Raw genomic sequence first — 19758 nt, forward strand, 5'->3', positions numbered from 1 at the left:
CGAGCCGTTATCCTTCCGTTCCCACCACCCTCAGCACCCTCACGGCGTGTCCGAGGGGACCAAGGACTGCAGTAATTCTGAGATTTGTTCAAAGAAGGAAACTGAGCCCAGCCGGTATGGCTCAGTGGTTGAGCGTCGACCTATGTACCAGGAGGTCACGGTTCGATTCCCGGTCAGGGCACATGCCGGGGTTGCAGGCTCGATCCCCAGTGTGTGTGTGGGGGGGGTACAGGAGGCAGCCGGTCAATGATTCTCTCTCACTGTTGATGTTTCTATCTCTCTCTGCCCCTTCCTCTCTGAAATCAATAAAAAGATATATATATATATTTTTAAAAAAGACGGAAATGGAGGCTGGCGGTCTTAGTTAATAAATGGAGTTAATAAAGGGGGGACTGACTTCTGGGTCAGGGCACCGTCTTCTTGGAGGATTGTGAGGACTTTAGTCCAGAAGGTTCAATGACTTTCAACCTGGCTGCACACTGGAGTTACCTGTGAGCTGCCGGCATCCCACCCCTGCGAGTCCCATTTAGGGAGGGTGGAGCTGGGCTTGGAGATTTTCTAAAGGTCCCCAGATGGCTCTAAGGCAGTGGTTCTCAACCTTCTGGCCCTTTAAATACAGTTCCTCATGTTGTGGTGACCCCCAACCATAAAATTATTTTCGTTGCTACTTCATAACGTAATGTTGCTACTGTTAGGAATCGTAATGTAAATATCTGATATGCAGGATGGCCTTAGGTGACCCCTGTGAAAGCTCCCATCCTATCCTATCCCGGTCAGGGTGCCTAGAGGGAGACACAGGTAAGACATGGCTGCGTCAGGCCACTGCGATCCGCGCCAAGAGGGGAACGCACAGGGCTGCGCTGACTGCTGGTGGGCGAGACCAAGGCTCTGAAGAACAGTTGAAGGGCCTCATCTCAAGAGGTTAATTTTCCCGTCCATGTGCAAGCCAGCCAAGGCCCTTCAGCCTGAGATTCAGAAAACTGCAGCTGTTCCCCGCAAAGCAGCGCTCTTCATTTCGCTGTGCTGGAAGTCCTCTACGTTCCCGGGCGGAGAGGGGCTGTGATACTCCGAGACGTGTCTTTCTAAAGCGCGACTCAGGGGAAGTGGCGCCTCCCTTTTCAAGGAATTGACCTCGAGTCGTCCCCACGGCCTGCCGAGTGGAGTTGAGGGTACCCAGCCTGGGGCCAGGCCCTCTGCCATCCGAAGTCAGTTGTCCTCCAGGTCCTCCCTCCTGCTACTTGCCTTGGACTTGCGAGTGATATTCAACTCCCATGCCTGTCCTGCTGTCCTCCATTTCCGCAGTTACTCACACTGGTCCCTCGGCCACTTCCCTTTCTCTACTCTCAGGCTTCCCTGTCAGCCGGTCAGGTTCACTGTTGACCAGGGCCAACTAATCTCCTTTCTGAACGACTACTGTAGTGTCAGCATCTCTCGTGTGGGTGTCTAGCATAATCTATCTTATATTTTAGTTATTCAGGGTGTGTCTGATGGCCACTCTGGCCTTTCCGGTCCTCAGATGGGCTAGTTTGTTCTACCTCAGGACCTTTGCACGTGCTGTTCTTTCAGTCAGGAACACTCCTCCTAGAGCTTCCCGTTACCCCTAGAACACAAGCTGGTGACTGACTGCAGGAACCCCTTTGTCTGTTTGGTTCACCCCTGTATCTCCAGTGCCTGGGACAAAGTTAGTGCTTTATTGATTGAATAAATGAAGACCATCCTATAATTCCGATTTTCCTTAGGTATCTGGTCTAGGCTTGGAACTAACTGTAGTTTTTGTTATTCTTTAATAATTTTTGCATGAGCTGAAGGTGTTTTTGGTTACTGGTGCTTTCCTTGTATCTAAATTCATTGGAAATCTCAATTGGATTTCCCAATTGGAAATCTAAGGTACAATTATTCTGGTAGGAAATAGAGGAATTTGCATTTAGAATTTTAAAAAATCTACTTTATTGATTTGGAACGAAAATACCTCTTTTAACATTTTACAACCAGAATCCTATTTGTGGGATCTTAGACTTAAGCATTTTTAATGTTATGATGTAGATTTTATTTTTTAAAATTATATAATGCATTTAGTAGGCAATGAATTAATCAGCATTTATCTTTATCAATTTGATATTTTATATTTATCTAAAAGCATAATAAACTATAAAATTCAAAGACCTAGGAAATGATGTTAAAGTATAGCTATTGGATTTAGGCATTAATCAGACTTTCTAGTTAATTCATAGCTGTCATATTAACCCGAGAAAATTATTATTTTTTTAATATATTCAATCCATTTATTATCTTTGATTTTTCCTCCAACTTTAATGGTGGAGTTACTGGAAGACCTACTTATGAAACCAAGTCATTCTCCTTGCTGGGAAATAATGGCATCCTGTTAGCCTTTTTCTGCAAAGGAGAGACTGAAGCAGTGATGGACTGGAAATGCCTTTAACCTTTCACCCTCTCACATAGTCCTAGTTCCACTGCAGTAAATGCGTTCCTGAGGTGCATTCTTTTTTTGTATATGTTTTTCTATTGATTTTTTAGAGAGAGGAAGGGAGTGGGGGAGAGAGATAGAAACATCAATAAGAGAGAAACATTGATCGCTGCCTCCTGCACCCCCCTTACTGGGGATGGAGCTAGAAACTTGGGCATGTGCCCTGACCGGGAATTGAACCGGCAACCTTTTGGTGCACGAGATGACGTTCAACCAAATGAGCCACACTGGCCAGGGCCTACAGTGCATTCTCTCATTGCATTTTAATAAATAGCCAGGGCTCAGTGCTGTGTGGACATATGATAAATATTTGACCGAAATAGGACTGACCAGTGATAACCATACATCCATTTCTCCCTGGTAAACTTTACCTCCCTGACCTCCTCTGGCTTCCCATTGTCCTCATTTGTTACTGGGGTGAATACATACATGGCAAAGAGGATTTTCAAAGCTCCTTCTGGCGGACGCATGCAATGAGGAGGATGAACAACGGGGCCGATGCAGACTTGGGAGTGAGGGGCTCTTCTTGGACCTGCCGTGTTTTGGGTGGAGTAGCAGGCCTTTCCTCTGTGCCCTCTCTCAGCTTCCCATCTACAAAATGTTGAAGACAGCGTCAGATTATTCCGTATAAATTGCCGAGACTGACTACAAAGCACTTGGTTCTCAAAGAGTAGGAATGGAACCGGCGGCAGACCGGCGCAGTGCCTGCCCGTGGCAGCTCACCACCGCTCACAGTGTTTCCAGGGCACTTTCAGTGGCACGCAGGGAGTAAAAACGGCTGTGAATTTAAAATTACTTAATGCATTTAATAGAGGTGAATAATTTCAACTTGGAAAAGTATGCGTATACATGCTCACCAGAATGTTAACAGCGGTGGCCTCTGGGTGGCAGATTGCATGAAGAGGGGATGGGGGGCTTACAGGTGGATTTTCTTTTATCGGTTGTTCTATGTTTCCCAAGTTTTCCGCGATGATCGTATATCAATGCTTTCGATGTTTTCAAAAGTTATTTAGCGTGTGCTGCGTGGCTGCGTGTCGCATGCTCTGTGCAGAAGGTGGCCCTCGGCCGTTCTAATGCTGTGACTTTGCCTCAGTCCAGGACCTGTGCGCGGCCGAGGACCACGGCTGCGAGCAGCTCTGTGTGAACCTGCTGGGCTCCTTTGTCTGCCAGTGCTACAGCGGCTACTCCCTGGCCGAGGACGGGAAAAGGTGTGTGGGTGAGTATTCCCTGCCGCCCGCCCGCCCGGAGTGAGGAGGAAGGACTCGCCTGCATAGTAAGCAGGAGGGGGAGCCCCCAACCCCCACCCCACATACCCAGTCACTCTCCTGTGAGTTTTGGCAAAGTGCTCAGTCCTCTGGTCTCGTGGTTAGAATTGGAACTTTAAAGACTTCATTCATGCCTGAAGTTGGCCTTTTCTCATTCCGGGTGCTCAGCAAAAGGCAGGTTTATGATAATCTGTGTACATATCGCTGTCTGTTACGGCAACCCTTGGAAAGGACTGGGCGGACTTTCATCCAGGGAAAATGGGTGGGCGTTTGGGATGGCCCGACGTAGACATAGCTCATGTGTCATGTGCGTGAAGGTCACCCGGTGGCGTGCTGCCTTGCGGAGTGGCACCTCAAAGTGCTAGACCTGCGGCTCAGGGCAGGCCAGGGAAAACAACAAGGAGCCTCAGACAGAAGCCCCAGCCACGGAGTGTCAAGGGCAGTGCGTGGAACTTGCAATCAGTTGAGCAGTGTCCCGCGTGGCGACCCCACAGCCGGGTGAGAGGGCGGAGAGGTGGGGTGACACCTGATTTCTTCAGTGATGGAGACTGGCTCCCTCCAGCACCTGCCGAGCAGCTGGCAAATCCCCAATGGTACCTCCCAGTTTGTCTGCAAAGCCCTTGAAACTTGCACAGCCTCATCCTTCCATGAACGAACACTGCCTGGCAAATAGTAGGCGTTAAGTAAAGTGAACTGAAAACTTAGGAGGCAGAAAATCTGAAGGAAAGGAAGGAAAAGGTCTCCACTGGTATCAGAACGGGAACCTACATTTTCTGACTCTGCTAGTAAATCCTGCATTTTCTCCTTCATATCCTATTGTTGTGTCTTGCTCCCCACAAAACAATGAACGATTTTTTTTTTCCACATAGAATTTACATCTTCCAGCTACCTTGATCTTAGGTAAGGATGTGGAAGGAAAAAGCAACAAAACATGAAGTAGAGGCGACGGCCTGCTCTTTGCAGGGGAGGGGTGAGCATCCGGGGTTTGTTTGTTGCGACAAACTGATGGGCTGAAAGCCTCCTCACGAGAGGGCCACAGGCGGAATTGGTCTCCTGGGCGTTAGGGTTGATGTTTTTATTAATCTGCTGGTGGTGACCACGCTAGGTGGCAGGGCACCACGTCCACGAAGACTGGCAAAACAAGTCAACATAGTGCCCTGACCCGTTTGGCTCAGTGGATAGAGCGTCGGCCTGTGCACCTAAAGGTCCCAGGTTCGATTCCGGTCAAGGGCATGTACCTTGGTTGCAGGCACATCCCCAGTAAGAGGTGTGCAGGAGGCAGCGGATCGATGTTTCTCTCTCACTGATGTTTCTAACTCTCTATCCCTCTCCCTTCCTCTCTGTAAAAAACCAATAAAATACATATTTTTTTTAAAAAAAGACAACATAGTAAGCACCAACTCTTATGATGTTTGCTTCATTAATGTTTATCATGCAAGTCACATACTTTTGTCGAGGAAATTAAACAGATGAGAAAATCACTAATAGTTTGTTGTATTTTTTGCCAGACTTTGCCCCATATAAATATCCACCTCAAGACATTTTTGTTAATGTTCAACAAAATGAGGTCACGCTATCTTTCTCCCTTACCGGTTGTCAAATGAGTAGAAGCTTTGGGTGCTACAGGGTAGAAGGAAGCCAGGCCGTGGGGAGTAAGACCGACCAGGAAACAGGCTGAGGGTGTCTGGTAGAGGAGGGGGCGGGGAGGGACAGGGCGCGTCAGAGCCTGTGAGGGTGACAGTGAGTAGATAGGACGGGCAGTGAGGGCCACACCGGGGTTGGGGGTCTGCCTTGTCCCTTGGGAAACTCGAGGGCAATGAGGAACCCAGTTCTCTGAGTGTGGCCAGATAATTGCCTAATTGTCCCTTGTAGTAGAGAACCTTTGTGTGTCTGAGGGTTTTGCTATAACTTCTGGAATTTGACATTTATTGAAGAGCATTAGGCATGAAAGTAGATTTGTGGTTGCCAGGGAGCTGTTGTGGGCCGTGTTTATTAGAGATGGCATTTCTCTTGCTGCTGTTATCAGCATTTAAGAATGTCTGCCTTTCCTCAGAGGGGTAGTCCAAGCAGAAGGGTGGGAAAAGAGGAGGGACCATGTGCGACCCAGGTCTTATCATCCATCACGTGTTCCTGTCATCCTCCTCCTCAGCCAAGAGCCAGACCTGTTAGAGGCTGGGAGTGAGATGATTAAGCGATAGTGGACCTTTGTTGCCAGTGACCTTGGTTAGAGAGACTGAACTAATTCTCAGAAGGTCGGTTGCTGCTCAGTGGGGCTGTGCTGAGTCCAAAGCAAATGAGAGAGGTAATGGGGACTACAGAAGGGACATCCCAAATGGCTGGGGTGGGGAAGATCCGGGCAAGGAAGTAAGGGTAGCAACTGGACAGATGTCCGAGGAAGAGGAGACAGGAAGGACAGTGATGGTGTGGAGGTGGCAGTGCTCTCAAAGTTTGGGGGCTGAGGCTGCGCTAGGAGGGGCAAGCCTTGAGCTGGTGGATCAGGAAGAGGCTCATGGGGAGAAGGTCAAATTGAAAGCTACACAGGCAGCCCAGCCCAAGAATATCAGTCTGGAGGGGCTGGTCAAGTTGGAGACTCCCAGCCCTCCGACTCAGAGCTGGAGATTGAGAGGAGAGCAAAGGCTGGGAGGGATCCTGGAATAATCCCGTCAGCAGCTGGCCGGGGTGGCCTGTATGTAGATGGGCAAGGAACGTTAAGAATATGGTGACCATAAATCCCAGCTGGCCCAGGACGAGCCCAGTGCGTGCCTGTTGGCTCAGTTCTCAGTCGCACGCCCTTTCCCTTTCCGATGGGTTCCAGATTGACAATAAATTATATGATCCCGCTAGTTAAGGCTCCTAAGCTTGACTTACACAGTTGAGGAGACCAGCTCTGTTGAAGCAGAGCCTTCCTGCAGGTGTGAGGTAGGTTAAGATACCAGGGGCAACCAGACTGTTCAGAGCTTTGAAAATCACAGAAAGAGTATAGGCGTCCCCTCTGAAAAAGAGCTCCTGAAGGACTTGTATTTGGGAGTGACAAAGGCAAAGCCTCCTCTTAGGAAACTTAACCTTGTGGTGAACTGCAGCATGAGTTCCAGGAGGAAGGTGGTGAGGGATGGGAAGACCATGGGAGTCTATGGTCACGATCAGGCGAGAGGGGACAAGAGCCAGAGTTTGAGTAGCGACTGGAGGAATGGAGAGGGATGGAGTGGGGATGAAAGAAAATGGATAAATAAAAGGGGGGGAGAAGAGTCACTAGTGACTGCTGAGTTGGAGCTTCCATGACTCTGAGTGATGACAACAGTGATGGAAAAGTGATGGGAACAGATTTTTAGAAAAGATAATGAGTCGTTTTCGACAAGGTGAGTCTGAGGTTGAGGTGGGTCACCAGTAGGGACATGTCAAGAGGGCAGCAGAAAACAGCACTCGTACGACGGGGAGAGGTTAGAACCAGGACGCAGTCAGGAAGCGGCATAGCCCATTTCTTCCTAAATGTTCATTTCTGTCTGTTTTTCATTTTGAATGTTTCTGTGGTTTTGTTTGTTTTGAAGGCATCTGGACCTTCAATACAGTAAGACCTGGGCTTACATCCAGTCCTGCTATTGCTAGTCATGTGTCTTTGCAGAAATCGTTTAACTTCTGCAGTTTTTTTTCATCCATAATGTAGAGTAAGGCAATTTATTACTACTCCTACTTCTACCAACACTACTTCCTGGGTATCCGAAGTGTGGAGTGAGGGAGAGTGAGGGTTTGCATCTTGGGTTGTAGCCACATGTAGGGAGTCTAGTAGCCATCTGTCCCTGTCAAACTGTACCTTTTTCAAAGCCCATTTTTGAGGGTGAATTTTCTGCTGTATGTGCTCACACCTGGTGGTTACTGACAGCCTTGTCTTTCAGGGTAACTTTGATCCTATTTTCTATCCTCTCTGAGCAAGCAGATTGTAAGCCAGAGGCCACTGCCCTTTTCATCTTTCAAAGAGTGGACTTGCCATTCATTTTCTTTTTTGAATCATTGGCTATGGTTGATTGATGGATTGCAAATGAATTGGTTCTGCCATTTCTCTAAATGATGAGTTTGAAACCCAAATGCTCCTCTCTAAAATACCCTGCTTCTGCTAATCAGAGACTGTCAATCTTAGGCTATCTTTGCTTGCACCAAAGTATTATCCTTAAAGACAGCGATGGATTTCCCTCATAGGCGGCTGAGACTGACCATGTTGAGAGGGCTTTGACCCTGAGATCTTAGCAGTTTGTGATCGGGAGGACCAAAGAGCTATAGCCAGGGAATTATAGTAGTTACCCCGTAGTCACGGTTTCCCTTTCCATGGCTTCAGTTACCCACAGTCAGCCATTGTCTGAAAATATTGAATGGAATGTTTCAGAAATAAACAATTGATAAGTTTTTTTAAAAAAATTACATTTATGGGGGTGACATTGGTTCACAATTCATAAGTTTTCAATTGCATGCCACTCTGCCCAGTTGGTGTGGCTCAGTCAGGGCACATGCCAAGGGTTTGGGCTCAATCCCCAGTAGTGGGTATGCAGGAGGCAGCCCATAGATGTTTCTATCTCTCTCTCCCTCTCCCTTTCTCTCTCTCTAAAACCATTAAAAAAAAAAAACACGATATTTTTTAAAAACTGCATGCCATTCTGAGTAGCGTGATAAAACCTTGAGCCATCGAATTCTTTTCTGCCAGGCCATGAATTGTCCCATTTGCTCAGCATATCCACGCTACATAATCTGCCCTGCACATTAGTCACTTGTAGCCATAGTGTCAGAAGGCCAGTTGTGTCCTAATGAAGTGTCAATACCTGCGTCATTCACCTCACTTCATCTCATATGTAGGTATTGTATCATATGACCACATCTCAAGAGTACAGTGCAGTAACTTTTATTACAGTATACTATTATAATTATTCTATTTGGTTATTAGTTATTGCTGTTAGTTTCTTACTGTGCCTAATTTATAAATTAAATGTTATCACCGGTAGGTATGTATAGGAGAAAACAGAATATGTGGGGTTCAGTACTATCTGTGGTTTCAAGCATCCGCTGGGAGTCTTGGAATGTACCCCCTGTGGATAAGGGGGGACGGCTGTATTCTTTCTGTTTGTAAAGGGGAGGGTAGAAATTTCAGACAAAATGACCAAGAAAGGATGTTGTTGAAGTAGATGAGGACTTGGAATAGCAGAGGCATCGCTGGGTTATACACATAAATCACCTTCTTTCATCTGCCCCCTAAGCTGGGCCTCTCTTTTCAATTTTGCAATCAAGGAAGTTATGCAGAGAACCCACACGCGCATCCAAGGATGTCAGGGTTGAGTGGACTGGAACGCTCTTGGCCTTAAAAAGCTTTTAGGTTCACATGCCTGGAAGTTGGCTCCTCCGTGTTTAACGCTGGTCTTATCTGCTGTCCCCAGTGAGTGGCTGGCCTTCAGGTCAGGGGGGATTTGACACCTTGGGTTTTTTCTAGGACAGGTCTCAGGACCCAGTGATGCCTGAATCCTGTCTCTCCCTCTCCTTTCCTCTCTCTCTAAAACCAATAAAAAAACATATTTTTTAAAAAATCGTGAGTAGTGTGATAAAACCTTGAGCCATCGAATTCTTTTCTGCCAGGCCATGAATCGAACCGGTGACCTATTGGTGCACTGGAGGATGCTCAACCAACCAAGCCGCACCGGCCAGGGTGCCACCGTTGATTTTAGCTTAGCCTTAATTTTGCGGTTTAGTAGATGTAAGTGTGCCTTGTGATTGTTTTGGTTTGCATTTCTTTACCGTTTAAATACAATGCTTTATGTGTCCTTTAGTTTATCTTCTGGTGTAAGTTGCCTGATCTAGGCTCCTGGTGTTTATGTTTGCGGGAGGGAGGCCTTCGGTTCATGTTTATTTACTCATACTCCTTTTGGGGCAACAATATTAATCCCTATTTCTGTTTCCTGTAAGTCAGCTTCCATTCTACCATCCCCTTTACCCCAGTTCGTGCTTCTACTTCAACTCTGTGTTTTCATCTTTACAGCTGTGGACTACTGCGCCTCAGAAAACCACGGATGCGAGCACGAGTGTGTGAACGCTGACGGCTCCTACTCTTGCCGGTGCCCTAAAGGATTTTCTCTTAATCCAGATAAAAAAACGTGCACGAGTAAGTCACAGACAACAGCCAAAAAACGTTTTGGGCTGGGCACTGTGTCCATGGAAACCTCCCAAACATAGAGAAGCGTGGGATTATGTGCGGAGGGGTGCCATCCCGTCTGCCGCCGTTCCTCCTCTGTCAGGCCTTTCTTAATTCGTCCTAAGACGGTCGCTCACGCTATCTCAGAGTCACCCTCCCAGGCACCTAATGAAGGTGTCCTTCTCAGAGACCACACGTGGGGCTGTTCTTTCAGCCTCTGCCAAGCGAGCGTGGGGACAGTCAGACTCTGACTTCGCGCTGACGCAGCCTGGCCGTGCCCGTCAGTGTCAATGGGCTCACGGAATCCTTTCACTGACGCTTCGTGGCTTGTGGGCCTCAGCTCCGACTCCGCACGAGTTCAGGACGATCGCTGAGCCAGAAGGAGTTGCATGTGGTTGTCCTGGGTGGGGGAGGGTGGCTGCAGGGAACGAACAGCTCGTTTTTTGTCTTAGCGACATAGTTCTATTTGACACACAAACCAGAATTACGTTGAGCCTCCAGATATCTGACCATAAAGATCTATAAGCTAAAGGTGATCACGAGTTTACAAGAGAATTCCAGAAGTGTTCTTTTAAATGTAAAGGTATGTCACAACACGTAAGTGATCATGTGGTGCGTTATTAAACTCCCATAGAGAGGTTCACCTGAGAGGAGCTTATTCCTAAAGTATTAGGGCCCAGCATTGGTTGGTTTGTTTTTTAAAAAATATGTTTTTTATTGATTTCAGAGAGAGGAAGGGAGAGGGAGAGAGAGAGAGAGAGAGAGAGAAACATCAATGATGAAAGAGAACCATTGATCGGCTGCCTCCTGCACGCCCCCTATTGGAGATCGAGCCCGAAACCCAGGCGTGTGCCCTGACTGGGAATCGAACTGTGACCTCCTGGTTCATGGGTTGGCACTCAACCACTGAGCCACACCAGATGGGCCCCAGCATTTTTTAAAACGTGTAGTTTAATAGCAATTTAAAATAAGTCATCTCTCAAACAAACATCAATGAGAAAGTAGGATTTCAATTTACAAAAAGTTCATGTATTCATAATCTTTCTAAAATACCTCTATTATGTGTTTTAGCACATACTGCATAGTTTTTTTAAAAAAAAAACATCCCCCCCCAAACTCCTGAAACATAAGCTTGCTTGCCAATCTCTACATATCAACAGCTTGCAAGCAGCAGAGCTGGAAGGAGGGGTGGAGTATGGAACTGTAAGGGACACAGTACATCAAAACATACATTTCTGGATTCCCAACCATGTGCCAATAGCAGTGAATAAGGCAAGGAGCTGGGGGCAGCCAGGAGGAGGAAGATGTGCAAAGATCTGAGCCCTCAGGCTCATAGCCACACCCAGCACATCACGAAGAGAACAAGTAAATGAGTGAATGGACTGTTCCTGGTCTCCCTTCTTTCTGAAGATCCTGAACTATAAGCCAGCAGCCTGCACTGTGGAATGGCTTGGGAATTGTGGTTGCTGGTCTGATGAGTCAGTTCTCTCCTTCAAAGGGGCAGCCTCGGCCTCAGTTCACATCCCAGCTCCTCTGCTTTTTGCCTGGGTGACGTTGGGCAAGGTCTTTATGCCTCAGTTTCCTCCCTACAATAGGGGATGATAATATTGCTCATTTCCTAGCATTGTCTTGAAGACGAAATGAGCTCATCCATATCAACCCTTTGGCAAATTGCCTGGTGCCGAGCAGATTTTTTTAAGGGATGATACTGGCTTCAGAGACTTTAAATCGGTATTTATTGAGCATATACCAGGAGCCTGAGCTAAGTTAGCACAAGTGTGTTAAAGGGATGATTCCTATTGTTGCCCAAACAGTGCATAAAAATTCAAGACTTGGCCCCAGGCTTCCCCTGGAAGCTGGTTGGGGACACAGCACACGGAGCAGCTTGGTCACCACACGAATTGTTATATGACCGAGGGCTGACCGTGTGAGGCACACAAACCCCCAACAGGAGTTAAGGGAAGGAGGGGACCAGCTGGGCTGGCACAGGTGGGGAGGCTGCAGCCGCCCCGGGACGAGGCCTGGAGGAAAGCACATCTATCCAGCCTCCTTCCTGCCTGAACAGAGGTCCTTCCCCGGCTGGGTCACCTCGTTGCCTCCTCCAGCCCCAACCCCAGGGCCTCACCATCACCCCCACACTGAGGCCCCACGTGTCTCCTGTCCTGGGATCTCTTGGGACGTGGAGAATTGCACGCCCCGAGATGGTGCAGGCCTGGAGACCCTGGAAGTAGATAGTGCAGTGCAGAGGGCTGGAGCGGAGGTCTGGCTGGGCGGCAGGGGAGGGGCTGCTCCAGCTGTGAGGTCTCACCACCGAGGCGTGGAGCCCACCCATTCAGCAGTCTTGGGCTCGGAGTCAAGACCCAGAAATGGGCCGCCCCAACACGTGGGCAGAGAAGGTGCTGGCACTCAGGGAGTTCTGGCAGGGAGCCGTGTCCCCTAGAAGAAGGGCCCCCCTCCCACCATGTTTGGGGGCAGGGCAGGGAGCCAGGCCTCGGGAGGAGGGGCCGGTAAGAGAAAGGAGACCCCAGAGTCCTTGGAAAGCTGTGAGCGTAAGAAATGGGCGAAGTCCAGTTGTCAGAACTGAGACACTTGACAGATCCTGCCAGGGACGGGAGCAAGAACTGGGAAATGGAGACCAGTTAAAAGGACAGACGGATGGGATGGAGGTAAAGGCCCAGAATCAAGGCAGGCATCGTTTTTTTTACATTATTCCTCAGTGAGGGTATTTTTTTCCACTGATTTTTAGACAGTGGAAGGGAGGGACGGGGGGCGGAAGAGAGAGAGAAACATCAATGTGAGAGAGACACATCAAATGGTTGCCTCCTGCACGCACCTCAATCAGGCCCAGAGATCAAACCTGCAACCCAAGTATGTGCCCTTAACCGGGAATCGAACCCATGACCCTTCAGTGCCCAGGTCAACACTCTAACCCAGTGGTTCTCAACCTTCTGGCCCTTTAAATACAGTTCCTTATGTTGTGACCCAACCATAAAATTATTTTCGTTGCTACTTCATAACTGTAATGTTGCTACTGTTATGAATCGTAATGTAAATATCTGATATGCAGGAAGGTCTTAGGCGACCCCTGTGAAAGGGTCATTTGACCGCCAAAGGGGTCGCGACCCACAGGTTGAGAACGGCTGCTCTAACCACTGAGGACATGTCAAGAAAATTCTATTCTTGAGGCCCATATCCCTAAATATGGAAATTGTTAAGACTGGAAACCCCTTGGTTTTCCTATGCTAGGTTTATTGCTTTTTTTAATTATTATTAATATGATTTTTCCTTCTTTCCAGAGATAGACTACTGTGCCTCTCCGAATCATGGATGTCAGCACGAGTGTGTGAACACGGATGATTCCTATTCCTGCCGCTGCCTAAAAGGCTTTACCCTGAATCCAGATCAGAAAACCTGCAGAAGTAAGTGCCTGGGTGTTGGCAAAGGGCTCGTCCCGCTAAAAGCTCCGCAAGTTTCCTTTTGATGGCAGATCTCAAGCAAGACACACACGACATTTATGTCTCCCGATATTCTCTGGCCCTCTATCTTACCGTTGTCTCGGGATCCTGTGATGGGATGGCTTTTATAAAGAGATGGAATAGACAGGTGTGCCCATTGGATTCCTTTAGCGATGTCGAGCCCAAGCTGAAGCTCTCGCCTGCCTAAAGTGGGGGTGCACTCTCCCTCCTTCTTACCCCCACAGCACGTATGTGGGACTTTGAGAAAGAAACGACTGGACCCCGAGACAGGAGGTGACAGGAGCTGGTTTCTCCCAGTCCTTCAAGGGAAGGCACTGGTAGCTGCTAAGAGGGGGACATTGCAGCTCTACCCTCTTGGAGATGAAGGAAGGAACAAAATAAGGGTCCAAGCAGCCCCATCCCATTCAGGCGTACGTGGTGCCAGCAGGATGATACTAAGGGTGTGCTGAGTGACTCCAATGCCTGCCAGCTGGCACTTCAAAGGGCCTGCCTGGGGATCTCGGGCATGGACCCCCACGTGGGATCTCTTTAAATCAGACTAGACTGTTCCCGAGGGACCACTAGACTGGAAATTCCACAAGGACAGAGATTCTACCCTTTTCTCATTCTTGAATCCTCAACAACTCGAAGTTTTGGCCCATGGAGGTCTGACACAATTTATCGAATGAATGAATGAGTCCATGGGTCTCTCTGAGATTCGTCATCCTGGAGAAATTGCAACCATTATTTGAATGACTCGATCTTGTTGAGAAGATGGCCTTTTTAAGGCCTGCACGTTGCGAATGTCTTCAGAAAGTACTCCCATCGTCAGTCCACACTTAGACACACTGAATAGTTCGCGTTCTCCTGACAGTCGGTGCATAGAACTCCCGGGAGCTCCCATGTAGGGGTGTATATTCTCATGTGTTCCTTCTCCCACCTGTTCCTGGTGGTGTATACAGCAGTTCCACACATCACAGGACTGAGCGTACGAAGGTTTGACCGCAGATCTCTTTGGAAAAGCACTGGTGACTATCTAACTAAACCCAGCTCCGCCACATCCTGCTTATAGCCTATGTCCGCTTGCACACTCTCTGTAATGAGCGTTACACCTGGTACGCTGGCAGGTGGCTGCAGAGCCCATACGTTGAAACTGAGCCTCTCTTATGGAAAGATAATTCCCGTTGCCTTGCCAGGATGCAAACCCTGGAAACACTCAAGCATTAAATGGGAATTTTAACTGAGAACATACAGAATGTAAAAACAATCGGACGGAATGTTTTCCATTAGACCACACATGCACGCCATGTGGTAGAGGGCCACGTTTTCTGGCCTGGCCCCACTCTTCTCTGCTATTCACACCTTTTTTTCCGGCGGGGGGGGCGGGTAAATGTGTCTATGGCTGACTACGCCCAGGGAAAATCACTTGCAGGTGGACTCATATTTGTGGACCAAAAGCTCGTATGTGGGGGATAATTAGATCTGGTTCCACTCAGGCACGCATTGTGTTCCTGCAAGCTTCTTCACATTACTAACGGAGGGGAGAGGGGACAAGTCAGGCATGGGGGTCAGTGGAGGGCATCTGCTTGAAGCTCTGCATCTCATGCCAGTCATCTGAGATTCCCTCCACCCGGCCACTCCCTCCACATCCTGTCTGGAGAGGCACTAGGAATAAGAGTAGGGCCGGAGGCAGTGCACGCATCATCAAGAGAGGAGGGAGGCCAGGAACCAAGGGGCGAGAGGAAATGGCCATCCAGGAGTAGTTTGACCACCAAAAACTGGCCCACAGATGGGCCTGTTTGCGGGCTTTGGCCCAGTCCAGAGTCCCTAATACTCATTAACATAGTATCTTCAGCGATTATAGTTCCATTTCCTCTCTAGCCAGGTGCCCTACTTTTTCACCCAAGAGAAATGGAACTTGTTCCTAAACCCGATGTCCTCATCAGCCCTTCTCCCAGCGTCCTGCCTCATCGCTGCATTTTCCAGTGTCTTTGCTGCAGACCCAGCCCTCGGGTCCTGAGGTCAGCCTCTTAGAGCTGCCCCTGACTACTGTCCGTGGTGGCATCCCGCTGTTCATGGAAGCGAGCGCTCACTGTCTCTCCGGAGCATGACGTGCAAGAGGGAAGCAAAGAAACTGGCTTTAAAATCTGGAGTTTGTTAGTAGGAGTCTGAGGATCTCAAGAGCATTACAAATCTTGAGCTAAGGGTACAGCCATTTACGTTTAATAGGCGGTTAATGGATGTGGGCTATTTTCAAATTTAATAAGAAATCTATTTTTCAAAGGAATTTGATGTCATCCAATTAAACTGGGGGAAAAAATGTTCAAGCAGAATACTACTGAAGCAAAGACCCTTGGCCAGGACTCATTCTTTTTCCTCATCTGGGCACAATTTCTTTTTCTGAAGAGTGCTGTCAACGATTTAAGGCATAAATTTATTAAGGCGGCCGTGCAAAGCACAGACTCCAGGACTGGCCTGGCTGTCTAGCTGGGGCCGGGGGTGGAACCGGACGTGGGTGTGACCCATGTGCTCCAGGGTTGCTTGTGCTGGTACCACCGCTGGTCGCTGGAGACCAGGGGTGGGGTCCACATCTGGACTGAGCTGGGAGGTGTGAGAGCCGGTCTTGGCAGTGTCACTCATACTGGCCGTGTGACCTGGCTGCTTTTTTTTTCAGCACCTGGATTTCCTAGACCAAAGGACCACGACTTCCTGCTTTAACATTTTGTAGCCTAATCTTTTCAAAACTATATGTGCCACTCAGTTGGCCTTATAATTCCTTCTCTCGGGTCACTGATCTTCCATGTTTTTCTGTCTTACCTCTCAGTGAGGTCTCCAACTCATCAGCGCTGTTTAATTTGTTACCTGACAGTTCTGCCTCACAGGGGCGTACTGGACATTCTCAGCTTTGCCAGATAAAGCTACACCCTAGCTTGGCCCACGTGTAGCACTTCCCAGTTAGTGATGGGACCGAGCCAGATATGGGGTGCATAGTAGCTACTCAATAAAAACCAATTGAATGAATAAATAAGCAAATGAATATTTAAGTAACACACATGTGAAGAAATATGACCCAAGTGTGTAAAGAAGGCAAAGATCTACAGTTAAACCTCTGCTATAAGCAACCACTTGAAGAAGAGTCATTTTTGAATTGCTTTTTGCCAAATATCGGAGTGATAACCTCTTCAAGAATCTAGATGGTTTTTAGTTTATCAACAGGGTGGGGCAGTTGCTTCTGCCTGGGGGCTAATGGTTATTCTCAGTCTCTTATTGAACCTTAGAAATTCCGAACTTTGAGGCAAGGTGTTTTCCAATAGAGTCAACTGTCTTCCCCCCAGGCAAAGCTGTCTGTATAGACAGGAAGCAAAGTAGGAAAAAGCACTTTTCTTTATACATCTTTGTCTTTTCAGGAAGGAAAATTTTTCCCAGGGGCCCCTCAAGAAACTCCTTATGTCTCATTGGCTAGAACTAGGGCATATCCCCACCCCTAGACCAATCACTGACAAAGGAGAACATGGTTGCTGGGCTGGCTTAGACCAGCCATGATTCATGAGGATCAGGGTTCTAGTCCCAAGAAGCCGGGAATGATTGTTGGCAAGGCAACCAGCAGTGTCTGTCACATCCCCAGAAAAAAGAACCATGCAGTTCAACTGATCCAGCCCAGCCCCTGAGGTTAGTTGTGACCTTCCACGCCAACACGAACCTCATAAAAGCCCTCCACACACTCATTTGATTCCCTTTCACCGTTCTCCATCTCTCCCATGACCAGCTCAGTGTGGGGCCTTGTGGTTTTAGCATTTTCTACCAGGAAAGGAAACTGCTAAATAGCTTGAACAGGGTGACTGTCACTCTAGGACAGTGGTCGGCAAACTCATTAGTCAACAGAGCCAAATATCAACAGTACAATGATTAAAATTTCTTTTGAGAGCCACATTTTTTAAAAAATGTATTTGATTGATTTTTTACAGAGAGGAAAGGAGAGGGATAGAGAGTTAGAAACATTGATGAGAGAGAAGCATCGATCAGTTGCCTCCTGCACACCTCCTATTGGGGATGTGCCTGCAACCAAGGTACATGCCCTTGACCAGAATCGAACCCGGGACTCTTCAATCCCCAGGCTGACGCTCTATCCAGTGAGCCAAACCAGCTAGGGCAGAGAGCCAAATTTTTTAAACTTAAACTATATAGGTAGGTACATTGTTATTAACTTAAATAGGGTACTCCTAAGCTGGCCTTTGCTAAAAATGTCCTCAGTCTGAGGGGTCGACCTCAGCAAACATACCCCCACTTCTTCTAATGCCACTTCTTCAAAATAGACTGGCCCAGGCCAAAAACCGACTTCTGCGCATGGGCCACGAAGTTTCAATCGCACTGTACGTGCGCGCCCGCATGTGGTATTTTGTGGAGGAGCCACTCTCAAGGGGCCAAAGAGCCGCATGTGGGTCGTGAGCCGCGGTTTGCCAACCACTGCTCTGGTTGTCAAACTGCAACATGGGCGGTGGCATCCGAGACGTCTCTTCTCCAGGTGCTTGATATGGGTGCTGTCCTGGCCTCACTCAGAGCGAGGGTGAGCATGTGGATCCTTCGTGATCTAACTGCCAGGTCCTGCCTCTGCTAAGCAGCTGGTTATCTTGCAAGATGAGCTGTTGTTTACTCTATCTTCGTGCTGTGCAAGGTCACTGTCAAATGCACTGTGGGTGGCAGCGCCCTCCTTGCTTAGGAGCCCTAGTGATCAGGTTAATTGGAAGAAGAGTCTGCTGAGTTTTCTCAGCGTCCCCATCTTTCTTGGATGGGGTGAGGCTGGGGACTGTGGCCCTCAGCCCATTTTTCGGCTCTTCGGCCATCCAAGGGAAAGACCCGTGCTGGAGAGGCCACTTCAGGTACCAGGTTCTCCTTCAGACAAGCTCTGGAGAGCAGAGCGGTGTTTCCCGTGTCCCCCGGAGCACCTTATTTCCGGAATAGTTCCTGTGAGGGGCTGACCTCACAGCCCTGGGACAGCCCAGAGCCTGACGCGGGACCTGCCTTTACTCCCCCAGGGATCAACTACTGCGCGCTGAAGAAGCCGGGCTGTGAGCACGAGTGTGTCAACACGGAGGAGGGCTACTACTGCCGCTGCCACCGGGGCTACACCCTGGACCCCAACGGCAAGACCTGCAGCCGTGAGTGTGCCAGGGGCGGGGATGCTGATGGCGGGAAGAGGCCATGCCAGGCCCCCGGGCTCACCAGCAGCCAACGACTTCTGGAGTTCCTGGGTGTCCCGTGGGCCTGATGATCTGACGGACGAAACCTTCCTTGCCTCAGTTTCATCATCCATAAAATGGGGCTACCTACCTCATAGATTGCATTGTGAGGATTAGAAGAGTCAGTACATATAAAACACTTAGAAAAGTGCTGCTAGACATGTAATAAGCACTCAGTAAATATTAGTTAATGTTATTATTCGCTGTTAAGAGCACCGATGAAGTCAGACCCGTCCTGAAGCCAAATCCACGCTCTCCCAAACACGGGACATGTGGCCCAAGGCACATGCTTTAACTTTGCCAGGCTTTGATTTCTCCATCTGTTTAAGAAAGTGAAGATAATAGTAGGGTTGATCTTCTCGAGTCGTTAGGGCGAATAATCAGGACCCTTTCAATCTCTTAAACTGTGCCTGGCACAAGGAAAACACACGGTTACAGATAACAGTTCATGCTTGTCATGGAGCCTGGGGGAGGGACGAGTGCCGGCCCCCGCGTGGGACCAGCGGCCGAGGCACAGAGCTCGGGCAGACTTGGGCTACCACCGAGCTCATCTGAGGGCGGAGCTGGGAAACATGGGAGTTTGTGTGAAGCCTTTTCTTAATTTTCTTGTGTAAGAAGCGCAACAAAGCTCCATTTGGTGATGTAAACGCATGGAAACTTGCCGGCTTTGCCAGCTGGACGGCTCCGGCCTTTTTCAGGAGGCCCAGTCTGCGTGGTCCAGGCCAGCAGGGGTGGGGGCGCCTGAGCCCGTGGGAGAGGCCTGTGACCCTGGTGGGAACCCCAGCTGGGAGAGGGGCTTGGCGGCACGGCCCGCACAGAAGGCGCCCTTTGTGTGGCTTCTCACCCAGCGGGCCACACATCTGCTCCCGCTTCGGGGACAGAGATGGCCTGTGCGCGAGAACAGTGCAGCTGTTCAGCGTTTGCACCCTCAGCTGCCGGGAGGGGAAGGAAGCCTCACAGATGAAGCATCAGGTCCAGGGCAGCCCTCGGGGAACCTGTGCCCTCAGCCTTTAGAGGGGACACCGTGCCTCGAGGAGGTGGTCTGAGGACGGGTCTCAGGGGCCAAGGAGCTTTGGGACCAGGACGCTGGCCCTGCCATGCGTGTGCCTCTGGGTGCTCTGAGGCCTCCCCAGTGGGAGCGGGGAGCAGGAGG

The 19758-nt window shown here is 49.0% G+C and overlaps 1 protein-coding gene across 4 annotated transcripts in view; it reads left to right on the plus strand.

Annotated features, from left to right (window-relative positions):
* MATN2 (matrilin 2) overlaps window positions 1-19758 on the plus strand; it is a 112453-nt gene that overhangs the window by 67933 nt on the left and 24762 nt on the right. For all 4 annotated transcript variants that reach the window (XM_036337829.1, XM_036337830.1, XM_036337827.1 and 1 more), the window contains exons 5-8: window positions 3579-3701; window positions 9761-9883; window positions 13210-13332; window positions 18402-18524. In XM_036337829.1, coding sequence (XP_036193722.1) covers window positions 3579-3701; window positions 9761-9883; window positions 13210-13332; window positions 18402-18524 — 492 coding nt within the window. The remainder of the gene's footprint in view (window positions 1-3578; window positions 3702-9760; window positions 9884-13209; window positions 13333-18401; window positions 18525-19758) is intronic.

The sequence above is a fragment of the Myotis myotis genome, unplaced genomic scaffold, assembly GCF_014108235.1.
Source record: "Myotis myotis isolate mMyoMyo1 unplaced genomic scaffold, mMyoMyo1.p scaffold_m19_p_16, whole genome shotgun sequence".
NCBI classification, from domain to species: Eukaryota; Metazoa; Chordata; class Mammalia; order Chiroptera; family Vespertilionidae; genus Myotis; species Myotis myotis.